Consider the following 17,718-nt stretch of genomic DNA (forward strand, 5'->3'; position numbering starts at 1 on the left):
GCTGCCCTGGCCAGTTTGGCTCAGCAGTTGGAGCGTCAGCCTGTGGACCAGAGAGTCCTGAGTTCAGTTCCCGCTAGGGACACATACCAAAAAAAAAAGAAAGAAAGAAAGAAAGAAAGAAAGAAAGAAAGAAAGAAAGAAAGAAAGAAAGAAAGAAAGAAAGAAAGAAAGAATTAATTTTTATATTGAGAGCAATAATAACATCCATTTAATTAGTTTAATACTTTATAATTAATTTATAACTAAAAATTAATTTAATCTTCATTTATACACCAGAATCATAACTACTACCTTTATATTTTCCTCAAAATTGTATAGTCTGTCATCTATCAATCTACTTGTCTATCTTTTGTATAACAAAATATAATTATATTTTATATATGACATAATTATATATGTCTATGCTGAGAAAAAGATGATGCTAAATCACCAGAGAAAAATTTAAATCATTCAACAAACTTGCCTAATATTCTCAACACAGGTGCTTTGAGATGTTTGCTCAGATATCACCTCTCCCCTACCCTAACCTGGCAAAGTTTTCTCCACAGCACTTGCTATCTTCGGTTATATTATATATTTACTAGTTTACTTGTTTTTCCTCTACCCCCACCCATCCCTGGGATGAACACACCAGGATGTTAAAGACACTCTCCTTCTCACCCCTGTGTCTCCAGTGCCTGTCATAGTACCTGGCACATAGCAGGTACTAAGGACAAAATAAATGTTTCTTGAACACTGGAATGGATGAATGAATAAATGAGAAGCTAAAACAATTTTTTTCCTGTTTTCCCTCACTATACCAAGAAATATCATGGTTTCAAAATGTATCTGGCAACCAGTAGAAATTCCATTTGTACCACATAAATTTTCGACCACTAGTTGAGAAAATACACTTGCTGACAAAAAAGTTCATAAAGGAAAGAATTTTCCTTGCAACTTTTATGGGCCATCATTTTATATGTATTTTGCATATTTTAAGACAGCAAGCAAATGTACTTATACCCTCATTTATTCCCAAGGTATTTAATGCAGACCTTGATTCCAACATGTATGATATTGTTTTGTCATTTGGTTTTTAAGCCTTTCTTCCTGCCTAGACTGTGAGTACCCTAAGAGCAGGAGCTATTCTGTTCTTTGTCCTTCCCCCTTCTCTCCTCCTTCCCTCCCTCTTCTTCCTTCCTTCTCTCTCTGTCTCTCTGTCTCTCTCTCTCTTTCACCCAGCAGCTACAACAGTGCTCAACACAGTGAATGACTGAATAATTAAATATGTTGGCACACAGTGAGAACAATGTCTATGGAAGGGATGAATGACTATAGGAATGTAAGTGAAGAACAGCATCTGTAGCCACAACAAGACAATGATGCAGTGATCTCCTGGGAAGTGCGCTGGGCAGAGTGAGCATCTTCTGGGCCATAGGTCTGCCCCTGCTGAAATGCAACAGAAACACAGGGGTGCAGGGTTAGGGATCATCCCCCATCACCAGGCAGACCTCAGACACATGAAACAGCAGGAAAGTCCTGGCCGATCTAAACTGGACTAGATGTCTAAGAAAACAAACATTGGGCAAGCATGATGGGGGTGGAAGAATGGAGGTACCACCTGAAGGAAACATGCTTCCTCTGGATTCACTGACAGTATCTGAGCCAAAGTCCAAAGGAGAGCCGTCATTGTTAGGGAAATTCAAGACATGCAGTACTTCCCTTGCAAAGTCATCCATTGATCCCGTCCTCAAGCTGTCCAGGTTTAGCTGAAAGACGTTACTTTGAATGACAAATCTCATGCTGTCATGTAACACCCACCCAGGAAGAAAAGACATGCTAGAAATAGTTTCTGGTACGGCGAGGCTTGAAGTCCATTCCTGTTGCTTACACTGCCTTTCCCAACCCTCCTCCCTTGTTCTATCTACTTGATGTAATTGCATAACCTGTGTTCTTACTGCTATCTGCTGGTGCAAATATTTAAAGACCTCTTATCAGGGGGATGGGGGGAGGTAGACGAAGGTGAGCAGGGGATAAATGGTAATGGAAGGAGACTTGACTTTGGGTAGTGAACACACAATACAATATACAGTTGATGTCTTATAGAGTCGTATACCTGAAACTTACATAGTTTTATTAACCAATGTTACCCCAAACCAATAACATTTTTTTTTTTTCAGAAAGACTTTTTATCAATATCATTCAGTACAAAGTTTTGCTTTTCCTATGAGAGTGAAAAATGGCTCTGTGGCATTGAGTGTCCACGTATTCCTTCATTCACATACAAGTAGGGCAGTAGTCAAGTGTAGTGGATGGATTCTCATTTACGAGGACCAACACGTTAACATTTAAAATCTGGGGATTTTGGGCAAGTCATTTATGCTCAGTTTCCTTATCTATACAATATGGGTAATAATAATTCATACTCCAACTGGGTTTCTTCTTGAACACTCTAATCCCCTTTGTTCCTCAGGACCTTTGCACATGCTGCTCCCTTTAGGGTCGTTTTTTTCTAACTACTGTCTTTCTGTCTATGCTAGTCAACATTTGTTTTACAAGGACAAAGAGTTGCGTGGGTGTAAATCTGAGTCAGCATCTAGAGTAAATATTTGTTGAACAATGAATTTATTAAATTCATTGAGCCTTGTGTCAGGTGCTTTATATTGTTACAGCTTCGGGATAAGCAGGAAAGTGAGCATTGGTGAACCGACATTACAGATGGGGAAGATGGACATGAAAGTGGTTAAGTGGTCCTAAATGGCAATGCTGGGACTCAAGTCTGACTCTCTGTGGCCCTTTCCACTAGGTCACCTCCTTTCTCCATGGTCTCCATGGGTTCCTCAGGAGAGAGGACCTCATGCTTCCCCCTTTACTTCTGATGAAATGTGATTCTGCTGCTGCTGAACCGGAGAAAGCCAGGCCTTACCATGCTCTTCTTGTCAGCCTTCTGGATCGTGTACCCCGTGATGGCCGCGTTGCCATCGTCCTTTGGTGGTGTCCATGTTAGGGCAACGTTCTCTCCCCAGACATCCTCAATCTTCACAAGTTGGGGTGGACCCGGACGGTCTGTAGGACAAATTCACCGCATCACTGGAAGGTCACTTTCCCTCCCAACCTGCACGTTGTTACCGGAGGATATTTTAAAGCATCCCTCCTTCTCTGCATCTCTACCCACATTCCTTGCACCATTCTCAAACTTCAGAGGTGAAATGCACTCCAGCCAAGCTTATTTGGAAACTCCTGGCTTTCATCTTCACGGGGGGGGGGGGGGGGGGGATTTTGAAAATGAAATCTCGAACCTTAGTAACCGCCCCTGCAGGGCAGCCTACTGGCATTGAGTCACAGGGCTACCCCACCTTGTTGGAAATGTGAGCTGATGCTGCACTTGACATTTAGAGCCTCCTGGGCTGAGCAGGTCTGACTCGAGGGGACGGGCGCTGAGCCCCCAGCCTAGGAGTGGGTTCCTCTGCTGCACCCAAAAGGCACCTTTAACGGGCATGAGGAAAACATGTTTTATCACTCTCTCAACTCTGCCTCCCAGATTTATTTGTATTTATCAAGCGTTTCTATTTTGTGTGAGTAAAATGCATTAATGAGGAAATAAATGAGTCTTTCCTCACTTTACTTTCTGCACCACATGAGTTTCTGTGACCTCTGACCTTCCAGAACATTTTGGTAACATTCAGGAAGGCCAAAGGATTAAAAAAACTTGCCCTGGCCGGTTCTCTCAGTGGTTTGAGCACCAGCCCATGGACCAGTAAGTCTTGGGTTTGATTCCAGTGAAGGGCACGTACCTTAGTTTCTCGGTTGGTCCCCGGCCCTGATTGGGGTTGTGTGGGAGGCAACCAGTCAATGTGTCCCTCTCACGTAGATGTTTCTTTCTCTCTCTCTTCCTCTCTCTCTCTCTCCCACTCTGTCTGAACAAAAATGGAAAAATACCCTCAGGTGAGGATTAAAAAAAACAAAACCATACAAACCTAAGACTTGATTGGGAAGACCTCCCACCCCAATCAAATCATGCACAGGAGTGCAAGAAAGGACAAGAATTATACAGGGTGGTGTAAAAGTAGGTTTACAGTTTTTTGTGTGGAAATGAATACAATAATTAGTAAATAATAATACAAGAATAAACCGTTTCACTTACTCGCAACTGTAAACCTACTTTTGCCCTGCGCTGTATTATATGTTTGCACAGTATTAATTTTTTCAGAGAATTTCACATCTATTATCCCCCTCAGTACAAGCCTCACCCTTTCCGCCCTGCAGGTATTAAAATGCAACTGTCATTATTTTTATAGGAAATATAAAATGTCAGACTGGAAAGAGCAAACTCCAGCATGCTTTCTGGTAAGGCTTTTTCTCTTTTATTTTAATTTTTTTTAATCCTCACCCGAGGGTATTCTTCCATTTATCATCAGATAGAGTGGGAGAGAGCGAGAGAGGGACACATCGATGTGAGAGAGACACATCGACTGGCTGCTTCCCGCACAACCAGGGCTGGGGACGAACCGCGACCGAGGTACATGCCCTTGACCGGAATCCAACCAGAGACTCATTGTCCGTGGGCCGACGCTCTAACCACTGGGCAAACCGGCCTGGGCGCTGTTCCCTTATACATACCATCTAACAAGCAGCCCTCAAGGCTCGACGGCTGGCGCCACAGCGGCACCCTCCCTGCTTTCCACTCTTACCCACACGCTTCTACACCCACTTTTCCTCTTCCGCTTTCACCATCCCGGCCCCCAGACAGCGCCTTTTCCCAGCTGCACCCCAGGTCAGCACTGTCTTCGAAGTTCACCCTGACCTCCAGACACTTGCTCCCCGACAGTAAACGGCTTTGCAGGATTTTCAGTCACGGCAGACACATACATCTGGAGCTAGTACAATACCTTGGAATCATAATATTACTTTTGCTTTTTTTCAATCCTCACCAAAGGACATTTTTCCATTCTGTGTTTAGATAGAGCAGGAGGGAGAGAGAGAGAGAAACATCGACGTGAAAGGGACACATCGAGTGGCTGCCACCTGCACGACCCAACCAGGGCTGGGGACAAACTGCAACCGAGGTACGCGCCCTTAGTGGGAACCGAACCCGGGTCTCTCTGGACCGCAGGCCGACCCTCTAACCGCTGAGCCAAACCGGCCAGGGCATAATATTACTATTGATGGAGCACTCTGAGTGTGCGAGTGACGCGCCAGACACTTAGAACTACCTGGTAAAATAGTTGCCTGGCAAAGAAGAAAACAGAACGTCCTTCCTTGTTTCAGAGGGCGCTGCTCTTCCCGAAGCTTCCACCGGGCTCCCACTAGCATGAAGCCAGGCCAGATCCAAGGGCACCGCCAACACTCCCCAGCTTAACAACAAGCAAGGACGGTCAGCCAGGAGGAAGACGGTGCCCAGCCTGAAGAGCACGAACTTTCGCCCAAAGGAAGGCTTGCCGCAGGAAGTTGCTCCTTGGGTGAGAAAACCTCTAGTTTCAGCAAGTTTGCTGAAATGTAATAAGAAAGTTGGCTGGAAACAAGGCTTCTCTTAGCTCTGCTCTTAAATTTAGTCTTGACATTGCAAAAATTCCAGAACAGTTCAGGTGAGGGAGGCCATCCGTAAGAGATCGTACCTCACCCCTCTCCAGAAGTAAGAACTCGCCTTATTTACGATTCGGACAGGTAAGGATCTAACTAGCCCTGCAGGGTCAACAGATCCAGTGTCTAACTGCCTCACTTCGTCTAGGCACATCTTCCTTACATTTAATACAAATTCCTTCATTCTCCATTAAAACTCTATTAATAGCAAATTTTAAGTGTCATAGATACATGTTAAATGATATTTAAAATCTACAATGTGTTCTATGCAAGAATTCAACACAGGAAATAGTTTTATTGTTGAGGAGTTGAGAAACAGAGTAAGAAAGGACTGAATTATAAAGCAATACAGATGGTTTTCATTAAAAAATACATGCATTGCTCTGGCCGGTTAGGCTCAGCGTTTAGAGCGTCAGCCAGCAGACTGAAGGGTCTGGGGTTCGATTCCTGGTCAAGGGCATGTACTTGGTTTGCAGGTTCGATCCTGGCCCTGGTCAGGATCATGCAGGAGGTAACCAATTGGTGTGTCTCTCTCACATCAGTGTTTCTCTTTCTCCCTCCCTCCCTCCCTCCTACTCTATCTAAAAATCAATGAAAAAATATCCTTGGATGAGGATTAGCAAAAAAATTTAAAATATATATGTATACATTAATTTTCTTTAACACAGATGCCCCATGTTTCCCATGATTAGTACTTTTTAGTCAGAGAAAAAATGTTCTGAAATGCTAACAAATCTTACTAATTTATCTGTTAAGAAATTCTAAAAAAAAATAAAGAATTATATGTAGAGCCAGCCTAACACCAATTGTTACTTTAGCCTCAATGAGAAGGACAATTAGTCCAAATACAGCTTTGACAGAACATTCCAGTTTCCCCTTCCAAACCTACCAACGATCTGGATGTCAATCGATGCACTTTCCACGAATTTTTCCACTTTGACTTGCAGATCGTATTTCCCCGAGTGGCTCCTCTCTGCCTTTCTGATAAATATGATCGTGTCAGTCTCAGAGTTGCGAATGTTGATTTGATTCTTATCAATTTCTGCACCATCCTTCGTCCAAGTTAATTCTGGTCTTGGTTTTCCCTGAAAAGAGACGGGAAAAGTGGAGGGGGAGGGGAAATCAGATTGTCACAAGATTTTTTTTTTTTTTTTAATCCTCATCCGAGGACATTTTTCCATTTTTTGTACAGATAGAGTAGGAGGAAGAGAGAGGAAGAGAGAGAGAGAGAGAAACATCGATGTGAAAGGGACACATCGAGTGGCTGCCACCCGCACGACCAACCAGGGCCGGGGACAAACTGCAACCGAGGTATATGCCCTTAGCGGGAACCGAACCCGGGTCTCTCCGGACCGCAGGCGGACGCTCTAACCGCTGAGCCAAACCGACCAGGGCTGTCACAAGATTTTTTTCCCCCACTATTACAAAAAAAGTGACAGTGGCTTACCCTGTCCAAGGCAAGGTTGGAAAACAGCCTGGCGGTGGGCAAATACAGCGGCCGCAGTAACACTCGCTGCCTTGACTGCACTCGGTGTACAAGGCACTACATTACGTACCCGACGTTTATTCTTTCCCATAACCTTCACATCGAGATGGAATCATTATCCTCATTGTCTGGATAAGGAGTTAAATGACTTGCACAAGGCCTTGCAGCTAAGGAAGCGTTGGGACCGGGTTCTGCAGCTGGGTCTCTCCAGCTCCCAAGCCTGCACAACTCAGCACAGTGGTTCAGAGCACGGGCTCTGGGGCCCTGGAACCTGTATTTGGATTCTGACTCTACCACTGAATAGCTAGCTGTGTGACCTTGGGCAAGTTACTTAAACTCTCTGTGCCTCAGTTTCCCAATCTGTAAAGCAAGAACAATAATAGTTCCTACCTCACAGGGTGGTGATAAAGATTGGAGTTCTTAGCTTCTGCACACTACATAAGTATTTTCTTAACATCATCTAAATGTTAATGATTATTATTCCACTTTGCTGCTCATTTCAGATTTGTCTATAATTCTTTTCTTTCTTTTTCTCTAGCTGCCGAAGCTATTCTTTTATAGCAGACTTTGAGAAATTATCATCTTACTCGTGGACATGAGTCTCCGTTTGTACTACAAAGGAGCGTCCTAGGATTGCCGAGCACCGAGGCTCAGCCCGAGGACGGGAATCAGGCACCCGTTCAGGCAGGTGGGCACAGCCTTCCTCCGGCTCCGAATGTGCTTGTTGACAGGTTATGACAAGGAATGTGAGACACACATCAAGCCGCTGCCCACAGAGCTTGAAAAAATGGTGGGGGGTGCTCAGACTTGCACATGGAAAGTAGAGAATAGTATTGTTAAATTTCCTTAAATGTATGTATTAACTACTGGGGGGGGGGGGGAATTGAGTTCGCTGATAACATATGAAGTGAAAAAAGCACTGGATTAAGTGTCAGGAGACATAGACTCCGCTCTTGGCACTACCATTTCCTTGCTGTGTGACCTTGGGCAAGTCACTTAACTTCTCTGACCATCAGTTTCTTCCCGTCTCAAGGGAGGATATAGAAATCTACCCTCCCAGCCTCACCAGTTGTTTTTATTTAATTAAATGAGAAAAGGTTTACGAGAACTCTAAAGGTTATACAAACATACAAACTTGGAACAGTCTTGTCACCCTCTGCTTCCTGGCAGCTAAGCAGGCCCTGAGGTGCTCTCTATGAGGTCCCTGTTCTCATGCTCTTTCCTCTCCCAGACCCCTGACAAACGAAACACAGACCTCCAAGTTCTGGGAACTGGGATGAGCCCTAGAATTGATTCAGCAGCTCCAGTTCAGGGCTGGGTGGGGTCCCCAGTGCCCGCCTTGTCCCAACTCCTGGTTTTCTTTGAGGCTGTGGGAGCCTCTGCAAGACATCTCTTTCCCCTGCTGTGTCCGCACTCACATCCTCCCTGGCTTTCATTCTGACTTCACACGTGGCGTAAGAAGAAGAACTGACCGCCTCTTCTAAGGTGTGGCCCTGAGTTCAGTGAGGATGGCCTGAATTGTCTACTTAGCTTGATGTTCATGGGGGTTCTGAGTTCTAATGAACTCTGTGAGCGCGCGCGCGCGTGTGTGTTCAAACGTGTACAGGGACCTAAATTCTAAGGCCATACTGTCCGATATAATAGCAACATGTGGCTATTTAAACTAAAATGAGTTATGATTAAGAAAAGCTGAAAATTCACACCAGTTCCTAGTTTTACATTTCAAATAGTCAGCAGCCACGGTTAGCTGCTGGTAACTATATTGGACAGCGCATGTATAGGACAGTTTCACCGTCGCAGAAAGGTCCATTAAACAGAGTTGTCTAGAGGCAAAAAAAGAGTCAAATGAGTAAAGGTGTGGTGGTGCATTGTGTGTGTGTGACTGTGTGTGTGTATGAGACCAAAACTGATTACTGCAGGCAAAACCTGGTTAATCTCATGAACAACAAATTCTTTCGCTGGAGCAATGATTTTACAATGTTCACATATTTCAGATAGTGGCACTGAAACATCACATTTTAGTTACCGCCCTTATTGGAGTTTGTGTGGATTGGGGTACTTGTGGGAAGTAAGCCCATGTCGTTTACCTGACTGTTACACTGAGAACTTCACTTCAAATGAAGGTCAGTTTCACAGGTATATAGGACCAGAAAGAATCTTCGAGCATTTCTTGTTTCGGTATGCCCTCAATGTTTCCTCCCTGCCCCTCCGGAGTCCCAGAGCTTCAGATCTCATTTGTGTCATGTAGAGGAAAATCAATGACAGTTTTACAGATTTTCCTTTTACAGCAGGAGATGATCACTCCCCAAATCTCTTCCCTTATTTACCTGCCTCCCTTGGGGGAAATCCTGGCTCATGATGAACGTCAATACTAGAGCCTCTCCTTCTTCTCCTTGAACACCCCAGCACCGACAGAGAAAATAAATAAGTGACCCCTGAATCATTACCTGGAAAGGTATAACCAGGTTGACAGCTTCTCCAACTCTGCGGATATAGGTTTGCTTCAGGTGCCTTGGGATGCGAATCTTTGGAGGCTCTGAGCGAGAGGAGCATAGCACAATTTCGTGATCAGTATAGTACACCGGAAGTAGCTGTACCTCATCATATGGACATGATGCTCACTGCTGTGTCTCTGCCTAAAACTCAGATATGCCACTAATAGATTACATATGGTAACTTCGGTTCTAAGTGTTTCCTTCAAAGAGATGTTTTAACAGTTTAATACAACAAAATTCATTCTTGACCTCTTTGGTTTTACTGCAACTTCCTGTTTTTATTGTCATTACAAGCCTAAAGCAACTTTATGGAAAAACACCAAATTTTCTCTTGGGACCTCATACATATTTTTCATAGTATCCACCAGTGAGTATATTCTCCAATGAACAATCCATTAAAGGTGTACAGACACCACCTTAGCTGGTGGCACTGCCCATTCTTTCTTACCAGAGAAAGGAAGTTTGAGCAACAAGTACTTGCTATTCAGATGATTCTGTTGGAATTTTACAGTGACTCTCTCCCTTGTGACTATGGTGAAGTCCATAACAGGCAACTCTAGCCCACCGTGTATTAATGTCCATTCACTCAACACCATGAAGATACTAGAGCATGTTGCTGAAAACCCATCAGGAGCAGGGAGTCAAAGGCTCATGGGGTCACAGAGATGACACAGGCCTCATCACTTGAGCGCTCATATGTGACACCCAAGGCTAAATGCTTCTCATGAAGGTGCCAATTTAAACCTCTTGGCCACCTTAGGGGCTAGGTACTGCTTTTACTTTATGGTAAAGAAACTGGAGCATGGAGTTAAGGGGACACAGCCAGGATTAGAACTCACGCTCTGCTTAGAAGCACAGACTGCAGACTCAGGGATCCTAGATCAGACACGCGGTCCATTGACCTGGTCTCAGACTCCTGTTCTGTAAAATCAGGATGCTAACAGCATCTAATTGGTAAGATGGTTGTGAGGACTGAGTAATGTTATCCTTGGAAAGCATTTAGCAAAATGGTTGAGAATAGTAAGTGCTCAATAAACTTGAGATGATGATGATAATGATGATGACGATGACGATGATGATATTGATGATGATATCAATGATGAGGACTGAATGTTGGGGTTAGAAGAGAACCTGGAGATCCTCTAACTCCCTGACTTTACATATGAGGAAAAAGAAACTGTAAGTTTCTGCAGCAAACTGAACCATCATCATAATAAAGGCTAACACATATTAAGGGCTTGGCACTCTGTGAAGCAAGCAATATGGGTTAATTTATTTAATTCTCACACCTTGATGCGATAAGTACTTTTATTTTAACTGCAAATGCATGGTGGTGAGGAAGGTAAGACATCCAGCAGTTTGGTGGCACTCGGTCCATGCTAAGGCACCAGCAGTTTTACTCATTACCACTTTTGCACCGTCAGAGTGCATGTAAACAGTGTCCATATTATTATGAAATGGTTGTGACCTTGCAGACTCACTTGCGACATGCCACTGTAGGAATTGTTGGCAATGCCGGCTTCTCTCTCTCTCTCTCTCTCTCTCTCTCTCTCTCTCTCTCTCTCTCTCTCAACTCAATGGTGAGGAACCCAGTGAGGCTAACGAACTGGTCCTCATACCAGGTTATAAACCCTGGGCCGACCTCCACACTGCCTGAAAAGAGCTGTTGGTTATTTTTAACTCCCAGGAAGCATTAATACACTATCAGAGGCGAGACGACAAAATGGAAGTTTTGAAAAGGAAAGGGATTTAAGAAATAAAAGCAAACCATGTAAAAGGGGGATGACGGTTTGACAGGCTGCCACCCACCTATGATTTCCTTCACGAGAATGGGCTGGGAGTAGTACTTGGGCTCGCTGGCGCCGGCTGCATTCACAGCCTTCACACGCACAAAGATCTTGGCATCCGTGGGCAGACCCGTGATGGTGAACTTGGTCTTGTCGATCAGATCTGTGTTAGCCACTATCCAGTCCTCAGCTAAAATCCACAAAAGAAAAAGAAGGCAAAGACGGTGTTCAGTGACAGAAATCATCCAGACCGGTACAGTCAATTCTGAATTAATATTTTACTCATAATGAAATCATTTGGCCTGGACTCAGCTACGTGCATGGCTGGGCATTTTTCACATTTAAATTAAAAAAAAAAAAAAAAAGAGCCTATACTGGCTAACATATGTAACAAGAAAAAGGACAATCAGATTCTGCTATTTCTGAAAAACCTCTATTCAGGATACTAGGGTCTCCTGCCTAACAGTAACTCTCCCCCAGAATTTGGCAGCAGTTTTATGAAGAAGGATGTAACGGTGATATTTAGCCAGCCATATACATTCACGTTTAGGAAAACGTTATACTTGTGAGTGAGAGACACCGACCTTATACAGTCATATCATCTCTCTGTTTTATCCCGGCTAGTTTAATACTCTGAGATGCTAACATGAACACGGGGAATCTGGTCCGTGCTCGCACGTATGAAGAAAATAAGCACATATTCACAAAAACTGGAAACACAGCTCAGGAGCCAAAGCCCTCATAAGGGGCTGGCACAATCCTTCCCCCTCAACCCAGTATCCGAGGCTAATAACTATTTCAGCTTCTGAAAGTCCTTTCGCATTATGCCCACAGCACAAAACGAGGCTTGGATCCCGCATTATTAACTCATGCCCCCCCCCACCCCCTCCATCTCTAAGGACTCTTCTTGTGTGTCTGGATGGTGGGTGCACGTCATGCTCGGTCATGGAATATGCCCAGAAACTTTATCATAGAGTAAGAAAGTGTGAAAGCTGTCAAAGAATACTTTACCTGACAGATCATATGCAGCCTCCCCATTTTCATCAGACAGTTTTGCTGATGTACCTTTGAGAATCCGTCATTAAAATTAATTAAAGACACCCACTTTCACACCAGAAGAGTATGTATCAGTAGTCAGCATTCTCTGTTAGTAAAGTATGCAAAGTATGCAAAGATATTTGTCTTCAGAACAGTGACGGAAGAGACCAAACACGTTAGGGAGGGGGTTCCTCGGGGAGGCCTGCTCTGCTCAGACTGCTTTTTGACCTGGGGCGCCTGCCGCAGCGAAGAGGAGGAGAGAGGAGGCTGGGGCACCCCCAGCTGTGGGAGCAAGAGGTAGCGAAGAACCAAGCAAGACCCTGAAGAAAACGGAGGAGCAGGCCCTGGACTCCACAGGGGAGCAGAGTACAGTGGAACAACCCATCCTTGCTCCTGCCCGGCCACCCAGTCACCCCAGCCTGGGAGGGTCCTCTGAGTTCCCAGGCAATGCGGTGCCCCTGCATCAGTCTGGGAGTAAGGGCACTCATAATCATGATGAGGCCTGCCCAGTCTTAGGGCTGTCAGTCTCCAAGGACATGGAAACTGGCCAGGCAGCGGAGGAGGCGGCCCCTGGTTGCCATGACAACGAGGTCTTGGTCAAGAAAACCAATCAAGCCTGCTTCTCTGCATTCTGCAAGAGTGGAGGAGATGTTGCTGAATCAGGGGGTGTCACGGGCATGCTCCCCTGGTTTGGGATGATGCTTTCTGGGTGTCCAGGGAGTGGGGACTGGACTGCACTGCCCCCCCCCCCGAACTTTCTCTTGTTTTATTCCAACCCTTCTGGGAGTTATCAGGGAGAAGGAACAGGAGGCCAGAATTTCCTGGTGGCTGGGAGGGCACATGGATAATAAAAATTACTCAGGACTTTAAAAAAGATACATTTTTAAGCCAATGGTCGGTTTGGGAGCTACTGTGTTGATGATATTTTCATGGTCAAGAGACAATTGATGAGAAAGTCCAATGAGGAGACAGTGCAAAGACCTAGTAAAGAAGAAAATTTCAAGAGAGAACGGGACGCAACCGGATCAGAGGGAACGGAACAACGGAACCCTTGAGATTGGAACTGCTTTAACTGAGGGAAACAAAGAAAAGGAGCCAGAGTGAAGAAAGAAAACAGAGAAGAGTAAAATGCTGCAGGCGTTAAAAAAAAAAAAAAAACCCAAACAAGAGAAAGGCAGAGTCAAAACCAACACACCATTGTATACAAGAAAGAGTTCTCTTACAGACTAAAACCTGACATATGGAAAAGCATTAAACACTACAGAAAATTAGTCTGGAGGACAACAGCCATTAAAAGAGATGAAGAATAGGTCAGCCACATAAAGGAAGTCAGAAAAGACTGCAAGAAGAAAGATATACACGTTCCATAGAAAGCTAATTCCAAAACGTTATGTGGCAAAATATATACATAATAATGACTGTGTACATATATATATGTATATGACATACATATATATCTACACAGACCACACACAAAATCATGTAAAATACACGTCGTTGTATTTTATTTAAGGTGGGTAACATCAAAATGACAGCCATGTATCATTTTGCTGTATCTTCTTACTTTTTAAACCTATCAGAAAGAAAAGAGTAAAGAATTTGCTCTATGTCATACAAACACAAAAGGTTCGCGGTCAGCAGCCACAACACAAATAAGATTGGGAAATTCTGTTGGCTGGGCGATATAAATAACAGAGTGAAGTGCTCATGATTTTCTGAAACGGTGGGGGGGAGGGGAGGGGAATGGGAATCAACCATATTCTGAAGTGCTCAAGAATCTACCTGCTGCATTAGTGACATTGCCCCCCTCCCATGCTGGAATAACTATGGGAACTTTCTTAGAATGCCCCCACTGGCTTAGGTTCGTGGCCTTCTAAGCCCTGGAAAAATATACATAGTGCTCTACGAGCGCAGCACGTGTAGGGGGAACTGAGTGTTACCAGGATGCTTCATCCCCCTCCTCTTCTTCCCTCCTGACCAACCCTGGTAGTTTCCACAGGTGCCCCAATCCAGGGCTGGGGGTTGCTTTCTTAGCAGTTTCTTCTCCATCAAGGTTTTTTTTCCCTGGGGAGGTGCATTTGGGTCACACTACTGATTTCCCGCATGTGCTCTGTGGTCTCTCCTTCACGGAAGATCCGCGTTCGAGTGTGGGGTCCAAAGAGTTGTCTTTGAGGCTACACCTTGGCTCATCATTTGTGGAGACATGATGTGCCTCCCTGTGGGTGGATTACCTACCACGGTCCGAATGGAGCCCGAGTCCAGAGCTGAGGCAGTTGGATTTATACATTTTCAAATCGTGCCAAGTAGGAAATCAAAAGACACCGGAGGCTTTCAGTGAATTGCGCAAAGTTTTTGGTTTTCGGTACGTGCTGGCACTCTGGCCCATATTTTCTTGTGTCATTCTCCCTTTTTCTATTATTTTGAAATTGTTTTCCTGTTTCTTTTCTGCTCCTAAATGTAAGTGACTAAACACCCAAAGCCCTGAGAAAAGTTACTGCCACATATGGAACCTATTTTGTACTCCATGTGGGATTTAATGCTGCTTCCCTTAAACTCTGAAAGGTTGTCCTTAACTCTTCTTCTTCATTTCTTTCTTCTCTTTAAGAAGGCAGGGAATGACCACCAGATAGTCAAATACGGAGTCGCTCTTTATTCCCCAGAAAGAGGCTGCTCTTTTGATCCCTGACTTCTGCTCAGTATGGTGTTTAGAATCTCCAAGTATATTTTACTTTGCTTTGGTACAATTTAGTGTCACCAATTCAAGAACTGGCAGTCAGCATCCCCTACCCCCCTTGTCTTACATCAGTTGTGCGGTCCAGCCGGGCAGCCGAGCCAGGATATTTTTGAGATCTCTACCTGTTAGCTTCAAGTATCAAAGAAGGGCTACATTTTTATCCATCTTAGAAGGATGACCTTTGGCTTGTCATTTTCAGGAGGAAGGAGATGAATTCCCAAGACTGAGAAACACAAGAAAGGGGAAGCATACCTCACCTAGTGATGATGGTATTCATTTTAACCATGAGTTGTACTTACTTCCTTCTAAGCAATACTCTAGCACATAGCCATCTAAGCCCGCGGCTCCGATCTGATCTGGGGGCCGCCACTTCATTGTGACAGTGGTGTCAGTTACAGAGTCAACGGCCAGAAGTGTCGGAGGGCTGGTTACAGCTTCAAAGATAGAAGAGACAGAAAAAGAGAAAATTATTAACTACAGAGTTATGGCACATGGAATGGTGATCAAATGAGCTAGGATACAAATAAAAATATACACAGAAGACCCTCATCTTAAAAAAATTCAACGAAGACTCCATGAGCGTATGCTCTGTGTAAAGCAAAGATCTGCTAAACATGTAACAATGTAAAATGCTGTCACACATTCCCTCCACACATTGTGAGGTTGGTATGGGAGGCTGGGAGGCCCAAGGAAGGTGGGAAAAGTCCGTTTGAGATCTAATGATCTAGAGTAAATTTCCCACAATGCTCTAGTTTTAAACTACAGACTCTTGTATTAAATCTTTCTGTTAAAAACAACAACAACAACAAAAAACACTGCCTGACCACTGTGGTTCAGTGGTTGAGTGTCAACCCATGCACCAAGAGGTCACCAGTTCAATTCCCAGTCAGAACACATGCCCAGGTTGTGAGCCAAATCCCCAGTAGGGGGCATGCAGGAGGCAGCCAATAGATGTTCTCTCTCATCAATGTTTCTGTCTCTCTCTCTCTCTCCCTTCCTTTGTCTCTAAAAATCAATAAAAAAGAAAACAACTACAACAACACTACCATGAAATAGTGAAGACATCTTATTTACTGTTTCTTTGCCTTTGCTGAACTAACATATTTGGTTTGATAGATAACATTAAGATGTGATTGTAAAGCAAAGACTAGTTATGACATGTGTTTTGTTGAATGGGTCTCAATCTATTTTAATTACAGTGTTTACACCAAAGTGTTGGGTTATACCTTCAGAAGGACACATGGAAAGTGGTCATGTGTCAATGAGCCCAGCAACATGTTTCCACTGGGGAGTACAACTGTCATTGGCATTCTGGTCATGAATTCCAGAGCCAACATCATGAAAACATTCAACTCTACCACATTTCTTAGGCAGAAGACTACTCTTAACCACCTCCAACCTCCTGCTCACCCACTACTCTAAGGAGCCTCCAGGTCTGCTTCAGGTGGGGGTCGGAAGGAGGCAGTCATAATCTGGGGTAATGCTTCCCATCACACAGACACATCTGTCCTGACTCACCCAAAGGAACAAATGGCTTGGAGGGCATACTGGGCTTGGAGATGCCGATGGCATTGACGGCAAAGATACGGACCTCGTAGGCCACGCCTTCAATCATTTTTTTGGGTTCAAAAGTTGTCTCTTTGCAGAGCTCAAAATTCAGCCTCATCCACCTGGAGCTTTGTTTCTTTTTCCTCTCAATAAAGTATCCTGCAGGTGACACAAAATAGAAATGCAGGTTTTCCCCCCTTTGTCCCCCAAATTGTACTTTGTCAGATATTAGAAGTTCTTAAATTTTTCAATATTCTCAGCACTCTATGTTGGAGAGTCATGTATGCATATATTTTTAAGTCACCTTATTTCATCTGGTTGAGAGAGATTATAGGGAATATAAGTATTAACATCAGAGGGAAAAGATAAAAACAACAGGACTGGAAAAAATTAAAATTGTACTAAGAAGAAAAGAGGAAAACAGATCACAGATATGTAGGTCATACCAACTTATATATAGTCGTATAGTTGAGCAATAGATTTAGCTCTGAATCCCAGCAATATAAAGGGGAAATGACCAATTTTGTGAGTTTCAAAATTAGTAATTAGAAACGAGTTTTTTGTTTCCACAGGGAAAGCAAATTCTTCTAAGTATTTAAATCTAAAAGAAATTTCTCCATAGACACAATTTTATGGAACTAAACATTTACCGACTAGAATGATTTAAAGTTAGACTCATAGTCTTTCAATATAATTCAATATATACTGGATATAAACATCAACCAAGAAAGAGAACAAGCAATCAGATAATATTCATCAAAGCTAGTAAAACCTCAAGAACTTACACAACATCCCAAAATACAGCATTTCACATTGAATGGATGTGTAAAGACAGTATAATAATTTTTTTAATAAATGCCCTATTTTTAATGTAGTCTGTACTAACGTGCATAGAGGACACCAACTCCAATGGCAGTTCTACGGACTGACCTAGGATTGGGGACCCTCCATCATAGACAGGAGGCTCCCAGTTCATGATGCACCAATCATCTCCCACATCTGTCACATTCGGTGCCACTGGAGGATCAGGGATGTCTGTAGCAAACAAAAAAAAATAATAGAATAAAATAA

The 17,718-nt window shown here is 43.7% G+C and overlaps 1 protein-coding gene across 12 annotated transcripts in view; it reads right to left on the bottom strand.

Annotated features, from left to right (window-relative positions):
- Nucleotides 1-17,718, bottom strand: part of MYBPC1 (myosin binding protein C1) — an 87,309-nt gene that overhangs the window by 8,855 nt on the left and 60,736 nt on the right. For 5 of the 12 annotated variants that reach the window (XM_036251497.1, XM_036251496.1, XM_036251505.1 and 2 more), the window contains exons 20-28: nucleotides 17,578-17,682; nucleotides 16,618-16,806; nucleotides 15,399-15,533; nucleotides 13,930-13,938; nucleotides 12,339-12,392; nucleotides 11,350-11,517; nucleotides 9,493-9,581; nucleotides 6,449-6,644; nucleotides 2,906-3,045 (exon numbers count right to left, since the gene is read on the bottom strand). In XM_036251497.1, the coding sequence (XP_036107390.1) occupies nucleotides 2,906-3,045; nucleotides 6,449-6,644; nucleotides 9,493-9,581; nucleotides 11,350-11,517; nucleotides 12,339-12,392; nucleotides 13,930-13,938; nucleotides 15,399-15,533; nucleotides 16,618-16,806; nucleotides 17,578-17,682 (1,085 nt within the window). The remainder of the gene's footprint in view (nucleotides 1-2,905; nucleotides 3,046-6,448; nucleotides 6,645-9,492; nucleotides 9,582-11,349; nucleotides 11,518-12,338; nucleotides 12,393-13,929; nucleotides 13,939-15,398; nucleotides 15,534-16,617; nucleotides 16,807-17,577; nucleotides 17,683-17,718) is intronic. The other 7 variants (XM_036251501.1, XM_036251502.1, XM_036251506.1 and 4 more) reach the window with 2 other exon arrangements.

This window comes from Molossus molossus, unplaced genomic scaffold, assembly GCF_014108415.1.
Source record: "Molossus molossus isolate mMolMol1 unplaced genomic scaffold, mMolMol1.p scaffold_m16_p_10, whole genome shotgun sequence".
Classification (NCBI taxonomy): domain Eukaryota; kingdom Metazoa; phylum Chordata; class Mammalia; order Chiroptera; family Molossidae; genus Molossus; species Molossus molossus.